Source organism: Juglans regia, chromosome 2 (genome assembly GCF_001411555.2).
Source record: "Juglans regia cultivar Chandler chromosome 2, Walnut 2.0, whole genome shotgun sequence".
Classification (NCBI taxonomy): Eukaryota; Viridiplantae; Streptophyta; class Magnoliopsida; order Fagales; family Juglandaceae; genus Juglans; species Juglans regia.
In genome coordinates, this window is record NC_049902.1 from 35,859,012 (window position 1) to 35,867,290 (window position 8,279).

General features: G+C 33.3%; 2 protein-coding genes across 3 annotated transcripts; one reads left to right on the plus strand and one right to left on the minus strand.

The window, feature by feature from the left end:
• Positions 1 to 182: 182 nt before the first annotated feature.
• Positions 183 to 1,994, plus strand: LOC108983135 (F-box protein At3g62230-like). Its single transcript, XM_018954686.2, has 3 exons — positions 183 to 1,163; positions 1,435 to 1,608; positions 1,698 to 1,994. Exons 1-3 carry the CDS (start codon positions 183 to 185, stop codon positions 1,992 to 1,994), a joined length of 1,452 nt encoding a protein of 483 aa, XP_018810231.2.
• Positions 1,995 to 2,647: 653 nt separating this feature from the next.
• On the minus strand, positions 2,648 to 5,004 carry LOC108983812 (septum-promoting GTP-binding protein 1-like). 2 transcript variants are annotated; one of them, XR_004800846.1, is made up of 7 exons: positions 4,500 to 5,004; positions 4,241 to 4,361; positions 4,037 to 4,133; positions 3,897 to 3,936; positions 3,673 to 3,762; positions 3,371 to 3,454; positions 3,077 to 3,096 (listed from the first exon to the last, which is right to left on the minus strand). XR_004800846.1 is itself a non-coding variant. In XM_018955581.2 (6 exons), exons 1-6 carry the CDS (start codon positions 4,836 to 4,838, stop codon positions 2,932 to 2,934), a joined length of 846 nt encoding a protein of 281 aa, XP_018811126.1. In that variant the 5' UTR covers positions 4,839 to 4,989; the 3' UTR covers positions 2,648 to 2,931. The 2 variants fall into 2 exon arrangements, 1 of the variants encoding a protein (XP_018811126.1); XM_018955581.2 differs by lacking the exon at positions 3,673 to 3,762 and having other exon boundaries at positions 2,648 to 3,096; positions 4,500 to 4,989.
• Between the last annotated feature and the right edge of the window lie 3,275 nt (positions 5,005 to 8,279).

Sequence of the window (8,279 nt, forward strand, 5' to 3'; positions counted from 1 at the left end):
ATTATCGTCATAACTAACTAGAAAGGAACCGTTAAATTACACTTGTCATTTGCTATCCATACACTATATATTTTGTGCCCGCGAAAAACTTCTGTTTACTTGAATATCAAAAAGACGCAACATTTCGTCGAAACTCGAAACATCGCATCGTTTTCTTCCTTGCAACGTTTCACTGATACAAAATGGACCCAATTTATGGCTTTTCGAACAGCCCACGGCAAAACTATCTGGAAGCCATGGCCGGGAACTTGGACATGTTTTCAAGGTTGACCGACGAAATTCTCTTGATCATCATTTTTTTCTTGCCGTTCAAAGAAGCCGCCAGAACTTGCGTTCTATCCAAGCGTTGGCGTCATATATGGCGGGAAACAAAGAACATAGACTTTGATGAGAGGTTCTTTGTCGGAGTTGGTGAATCCCAGGAAAGACAAGAAACTCAGAGACAGATTTTCATAGATTTTGCAAGACAATGGATGAAGAACTATAAAAAAACTGGCATAGATAAGTTTCGGCTCTCATGCTTGAAGCCCGTAAATTTCCGTGAGGATGTGGAGCGCTGCATTGCATTTGCCATTAGCCATAATGTGAAGGTGTTGGACCTTGATTTTTCGGATCCAATATTATGGGAAGAAGATGGCTTTAGCAATCATGAAGCTTTGTTTGATTTGCCCATGAATGTGTATGGACATGTTGTTCTGGAATCCCTGAAGTTGTTTTCTTGCAGTTTTCGGGTGTCTGACTTCATGAATCTCAAAGCACTGAAGCATGTATCTTTAGGTTGGCTTCAGTTGAAAGTGTCTTTTATTGAATCTTTGTTACTGAATTGTCCACTGCTGGAGAGTTTGAGCTTGACGAAATGTTGGAACTTAGAGCATCTGCGTATCAACGGACCAAATTTGCGGCTAAGAAGTCTAGTCATTGACAAATGCAATTTTCTTAGAGATCATTGGTTTGACATAGAAGCGCCGAATTTACGGTTCTTAAAATATTCAGGGGTGGTGGGAATTTTTGACATAGAGATAAACCGGAACTACATGGAAGAGGCAGATCTGGATTTTGGACTTGAGTTCGAAGTTGATGAAGCTGTCGGTAATCTTCTTCATAAACTCCTAGAACAACTTTACCCCATCAGGGTTTTGACCGTTTGCAGTTACATGCTTCAGGTATATATATGATCTACGTTATTTCTACATTTCCACACATCCATATTCGATTTCATTTTAAGAATTTTTATATCATTGATCTAAGCATGATATGATGTACTCTTTTGGTTAAAGGTTAAACCCTAGGATCAGTTCTACTTGTGTGTGTTTCTCTCTAGGCATCATGAATTTTAGTAAAAAAAGTTCTCGGGATTTTGATTTTATAAGGAATGTGAAGACCATTTATGCTGCATCCCAAGTCTGTTTTGACCGTTTATGTTCACTATTTTAGGTTATTCCCCTTGGAGAAGAACCATTGCGTATGAGTTTTCCCTTGAACTTAAAGCACTTGATACTGAAAGCTGCTATGCACGAGAATGAATTATATGGAATCAGATTCTTCCTGAACAGTTGTCCTTATTTGGAGACTCTTACTATTGAAATAGGTCCTGGAAGAGTTTTTGATGTAAGTATCAATAAGAATTGCTTAATTACTTACTTTTTTTCCTTGGAGTTATCTTACAAATAATCTCCATTTACTTTGGTTTATTTTAGGATTATACACCTCCATTTGAGTTGAACCCTGATAGATTCTGGACGCAGTGCCCCAAATTCGATTGCCTAGGTAGAAATCTTAAGGTGGTAGATATAAAAGGCTTCACAGGGACAAGACATGAAGTTTGCTTGCTTTGCTATCTAATCTTTTATGGGAGGGTCTTGGAATGCCTTAATATCACTATTTGGAAGGAAGGAGGAGCTAATGGTGGAAATGTGGAAGTATACCGAAAAAGAGCTCAAGGGTTGCAGAGTTTTAAAAAAGGCTCCCCAAATCTGCAGATATCAATCTATTGAATCACTGATACTTCTGCTGCTTACTATTGACTACAAAAAATGGATAATCGAGCGGCTCTTACTAGTTATTGCATATAGGAATTTGTATGAACTTAGATAATATAACAGATACTGTTAATTTGTCCTTAAACTCAGTATAGTCATGGGTGTATAGGTAGGAGTTCTTTGATTTACAGATTGTTTTATTGCTTTCAAGTGTCATTTGAGCAGGTCTCCAATGTGTTGTTCTTGAATTTCCAACTACAACCTAATGATTAGATTTGGAATGTTTAATTGCAAATTGCACGAGTGCAAGGGAAAGAGAGTGGCTTTTTCCGACTGATTCTGGTCTAAATCCCACTGAAAAAAAGGAAATTGATTAAGGGATTAGCTTTATAATTGCCAAAATGTAGTTGCTGTTTTTACTAATCTGGCACATTGTAATGGTGCCGTGTAGAGTTTTCTGCAGTCTAATAAAACTATAACACTTGAGGTTTTTTCATATTTCACAATAAAATGTTCTGCTTGTTTTTGATACAGAAAAGTGTGCTTTTGCTCTTCCATTTCCAGGCGGTAATTGCATCGTCTCATTCATACTTAAAAGTGCTATTGGTATTGTATTATGGACCGCACCCTGAAAAATATGAAGTCCACTGAGGGTAAAAAAATCAAAAGATATAAAATTCTCAGATCTTTGCTATTTCTTTGCTTGTGAAAACATTTTGCTACAACCACTATTCACACCCCTCCCTCCTTTCATTGTAAAACTAGTAATTAGAAATTTAGAAGTTAAAAAAAAAAAAAAAAAAAACTAAAAAATGGAAAAGAAAAAATGACAGACCATGAAAATGGACAAGTACTAGGTGGTGAGCCCTGGGGTCAATCAGCTGGGGGGTTAAGGCATTTGATTGTAGTTTTCTTTTCAGCTTTGTACATGTGGATCAGTGCAGAACACGCCTTAGAAGTCGATGATTGGCTCTCCAATGGTCAGATTCCGCTCTACCTTCCATGGCAAGTTAAAGAGCTTGGCCATGACAAATTTGAAAATCTTATTCACATTTATGTTGTGAGTTGCACTTGAGAAGAAAAGGGTCGCCTTCATAGCCCTTGCATATGCCCTGGCCTGTATACACAGAAATCAAACTTGTTAAGCGGCCAAGTCACATGAGAGAGGCATAATCTTTAGCAAAAGTCCTGATTTATCTGAAGTTTTCTTTATATTTTAATCCAACTTTAATTAACATGTGGCCCCCCTGTGCTTATCTCTAACGCGGAGAGAGAAAAGAAGATTGACAAAGGAAGACTTTTATGTCTGCAGAATTTTCCTAGTCATTGTACAAGTAAGAGAAACACTTTGGTCAATATAGTTACAAACATTGGGGTGTTTGCTTAGTTACCTGAGTCACGATTGTCCACTGCAAATCCGGAGGAAGTCTAACAAAATCATCAAATTTTGTTCCTATTAGAATGGGAATTGCAGTCTGCATATGAAGAAATATGGAAAAAAATAAAAATAAAAATATTAGATATAAAATCGTCCATTCATATCAGTTCTTAATCATGAACTTTGGGGCTCCACTCACTCTAAGAAATCATAAGCACTCATTTTGCAGGTCAAGCACCAAAAACATTGAAGGTGAAGATGTTTTGTGGGGAATATGAACTTGACATTTCTGTGATAAAAGAGCAATTATTGTACCTTAATATCATGTCTTTTATCTCTTTCCTTAAACAGACACTACTTTATTCTTAAAAAATGTCAATTATTGTCATAAAACAGAACTGGTGCCTGCATCATCATCAGCATTAATGGAGTCACTGTCCTTATAATTCAGAAACTTTTTCCGTGTGCAAAGGCACTCGTATCAACATTTAATAACTGATGTGAACTATTTATCCAGAATTAATATGATTAATTATTACCTGATTCCACTTTCTTGCTTGACTATACCATCCGATAACACTGAAAATGCACAAAAATGAACAAGTTTTTTCATGAACATGAATACAACAGCTATTCGGATCTATTTTTCACCCAAAATAAAAGAGAATTATAAGCACACCTATTTAGTGTACTCCGACTAGTAAGATCGAACATGAACAAAATTGCTACTGCATCTTTACAAGCGATTGGAACTTGGTCGTGTGATCCGGGGTCACCTACATCCAAATAAATATGGAAGAATATTAAGGCCGGAAAAGTTGATTTGATCCGCAAATAGGGCTCTGGAATCAGCAAGAACGGAATCAAACAAGATTAAACATACCTCCCACATCCCAAATGTTAAGTGAAATCCGGGCACCTTGAACAGATAAAGTCTTGTCCATCAAATTTAATCCTGCCATCTGCAAGCTGCTCTTTTCCTGCTCATCTCCTACGTATTTTATCTTCAAAAAGGGAAAACAAATCATGAAGAAAAAGAAAAAAACCGTTTAGGTTGTGTGACATGGATGAAAGCAGAAATTAATCACCATCAGAGAACCAGAAAATCATGGGACTTGTCGCGAAATACTAAATCTACTCACCACAAAGCTTGTTTTTCCAATCTGGCCATCACCCAACAGACTGATCTTCAAGGTCACCAAATCTGAATCCGTCTCATACCCACCACAAGACATGGAGGATTCATCGAATCCCAAACCCGCCTCTATTGCCTCCGGCGGAGGAAACGAACCCCGGCGAGACAAGCGCCGGTACTGGCTTGCCTTTCCCGTGGAACAGACAAGAATCCTATCCCAGATGAATCGAAAGAACTGCCGGATAAACGAAACCCTTTGGAGTACGCTCCACCGGATGTTGATGTGAACAACTTTCCGGCAAAGTTGTGACATATTTCTAGCTGCTTCGTGAACAAACTTGGCCATCAAGAAGGCTGCCGAACTTGTAATTGTATTCTCATTGTATCTGCGTTTGTTTTGGTACGTTTGGTCTTATTAACTAATTAACAGCGAACATACGGAGGTGACTGTGTTATTGGAAGACAGTTGACCGGTATTTTATTTTTTGTATTTTTTCTTTTTGATTTCGATTCCCAAGCAGTCCACGTTGCCGGCTCATTGGAAATGGAAACTACGAAGATGGGGGCATTTTGATCTGCTGGCTACCAAAACCTCGGATAAGGGGTATCTTTTGGTCTGAGGTGTATTTAGATAACAAGTGTGTAATGCTTATAAGAATATGGAATTTTCTACTTTCTAAAGGGATATTAATATAGCATGAGCAATGCTAGGTACAGTCCCTATTTAGGGACTGTATGTGCAGGTCTAGGCTATTTAAATTTTAAAATTTTTTAAAATTACAAAATTATTTCTCCTAAAATAATATTTTCTCTCATTTAATAATGTGCCTGCACATGCAGTCCCCCCTTGAGGACTGTAAATAGAATTTCTCATATAGCATATTTGATATTATTTTGGCCCACACGAGAGAACGTATTAAGATAAATATAAATAATTAAATATACATATTTTTATCAGTTTAAATTTTTGAAATGAGTTATAATTTCACATGGTATCAGAGTATAAGTTTGAATTCTAAGGCTTGGTTTGTTTTCATAACTTCTCACAACTCATCTCATCTAATTATTACAATTTTATTAAATTCTCACATAATATAAAATAAATAATTCAATTTTTTAAATTTTAAAATAAAAATAATATTAAAAAAAATATTCTAACAATATTTTATTTAACTTTTAACTAAAATAATAATATATTAATAATCTCAACTCGTCTCATCTTATCTACGAAAATAAATGAGGCCTAACTCTTCAATTATCTTATTGTTGAGAGAGAATTTAACCTATGTATAAGAAGATTGTTACAATATAAAATAAATAATAAAATCTTTCTCTTCTCATCAGTAATACCATTCTTTTAAAAATTGGAACAAATATTTGTGCAGTGATGCCTAGAAATTCGGGTCAGTGTTCAAATTTGTGTATTGCATTTTTCTATTGGATAATTGTGATAAAAAAAAAATAATAAGAACACGATAATAGTGATAATATAGTTAACTGCTAGCATGAATGATGAGATGAAAACATTTAAAAAAAGTGAACATCCCATTGGTGGACAAAATCACACATACCCATCTTTAGTTTGTCGCTTTTTTCCATTAAAAATATATATATCATAGCAAAAGAAAGAGAAAGGCATAAAAAAATGGGTTCTTTAATTGATTGGTTTATGTATAAATCTTCAACTTCACTCATCGTATATGCTTTCTCTAATGGTCACTTCTTACCCACTTCACCAGCTTATGACATGATATTATTAGATATTATCAAGTATAAATTTAAGAAAACGTCTATTTATCATCTTCACATATTATATATTATACATTTTTTTTCTTATTAAACGTGTGATATATAAATAATGAGTATAAGAATTCAATTAGTTTATAAAAAATAAAATTCAAATTTTTTTTTTTAAACGTGGGAATGATGAGTAGTAAAATTTTAAATTTAATAGATTACATTAACTCACGTTAGTTTATAAATTTATTTTTATGAAATTTTTTTATGATTGTAATACTTCTCTTTTACTAAAAGATAAATATTTTAGTTATAAAAATAAACTTACAAATTAAAGTTTTTTTTATAGAAAAATTAATGTATTTTAATATGATATATCAAGTTGTATAAATATTTTTATTATAAAATAAATCTAAAACGTGTCTTATTATACTCCCATTGAAAAAAAAACTTGTGAATCCGTTTTTAACGCATTGAATTTATCAACAAGGTGGATTAAGATATTCTATGATGATAAAAAAATAATATTGATATTTTAATATACTTTTATCATCGTTTGGTTCGTTTCAGTTTAGGTGTCCCAATATATATATATATATATATATATATATCTCACATCAATATATATATATATATATCTCTTTCTCTCTCTCTTACATCAATACTTATTATTTGTTTTTCTTACTTGAATTGAACTTTGCCCTGGCCTCATCGTTAGGTATTTCTTTCTGTATTTAGTGGGGGTAGGACCCTAGGGAGGTCCAATATTGGAACACCTGGACCGAACGAACTGATTATCATACAGTGGTGTACGTGTAGGTAATGCTTCTGGGTTGGGTTGGTATGAAAACTCAGTTCCAAACATTAAAGAATGCTTGCTGCTAATTAATCTTATCAACATCTAAATAATCATCATTCTGCACATAATTTAGTCCACCTTCTTGTTTAAAAATAGAAGACAAGTGATACAGCCGTAAAGAGAATGATTTCATTAAAGTAAATTTACAAACGTAACTATATATGATTCGTTAAATATATCTTTTTTATAATAAAAATAGATTTACAATCTAATATATTTTATCAAATCAAATCAACTTGTAATTTTAATTTTGTAAGATATTTTATGGTTAAAGGATTTCGCTTAAGGATATTGTGTAAATAAGTCTCCTTCAACCTATCAAAATTTGAACATCTTGATACAACTCCAATCACATACAATTAATCAGTAATGCTAGATACAATTATAAGATATACAAGTTATTCGCATTTATTTTGAAAAAAATAGAATTTACTATTAAAAAAATAATTTTTTCTCACGTGAGTCTCATATTTATCCAACTTATTTAAAGGAAGTGTGCGGACTTGCATATCTAATGACTGCAATTATAATTTCTCATAATTATTACTACCATTATTCCACCAATATTATTAGAGTTTGGTTCGCATCTAGTGACAAAAGAAAAATGCTTTAAATATGAAGAAATTTTATAAACTGATATGATTTTATGCAATACGTTAAATTGTAAATTATATTTAATATATCATACGAAACTATTTCAATTTATGAGATTAAATATCTTCGTATCCTTACTTTAATATTTGTTTTATAATTTAAAGAATAATTGGAACCATCTCATTGAAAAAACAAACAAGTGGGAAGAGAATTGTGTTGGGATGTAATTACATAAAGACCACGTCTAATCATGAACTATAAATTAGGAGAATAACATTTTAATGCATAGATTCGAACACCATCATAGTAGACAGATTTAATAATATTGTCAATTAAATCTTGGTGCCACGTTGATTTCGTTAATGCGATTTGTCGACACATCAAAGGAGACTGAATTGAAATTTATTTCAAATGATGGGCCCTCCTGTTTTAACTTGAATATATTCAAGTTTGTATGGCCCAAAAATCGTCAAATATAGTCAAATTGGCCTTTAATGTTTGTGCTTTTATTGTATTTGGAAAGCAACCACCGGCGATAATAGGAAGAGGAATTAATCAAGTTGTTGGATGCTATGAATGACCTCGTAGCTTTTGTAT

What these genes read in the sequence shown, in the direction of transcription:
- LOC108983812 (XM_018955581.2), bottom strand. Translation starts at nt 4,838, where the DNA reads ATGGCCAAGTTTGTTCACGAAGCAGCTAGAAATATGTCACAACTTTGC. An exon ending in TAACATTTGGGATGTGGGAG is followed by an intron (nt 4,134 to 4,240) that starts GTATGTTTAATC and finishes ATTTGGATGTAG; the next exon opens with GTGACCCCGGATCACACGAC. An exon ending in AGTGGACAATCGTGACTCAG is followed by an intron (nt 3,097 to 3,370) that starts GTAACTAAGCAA and finishes CTGTGTATACAG; the next exon opens with GCCAGGGCATATGCAAGGGC.
- LOC108983135 (XM_018954686.2), top strand. Translation starts at nt 183, where the DNA reads ATGGACCCAATTTATGGCTTTTCGAACAGCCCACGGCAAAACTATCTG. An exon ending in TTTGCAGTTACATGCTTCAG is followed by an intron (nt 1,164 to 1,434) that starts GTATATATATGA and finishes TCACTATTTTAG; the next exon opens with GTTATTCCCCTTGGAGAAGA. An exon ending in GTCCTGGAAGAGTTTTTGAT is followed by an intron (nt 1,609 to 1,697) that starts GTAAGTATCAAT and finishes GGTTTATTTTAG; the next exon opens with GATTATACACCTCCATTTGA.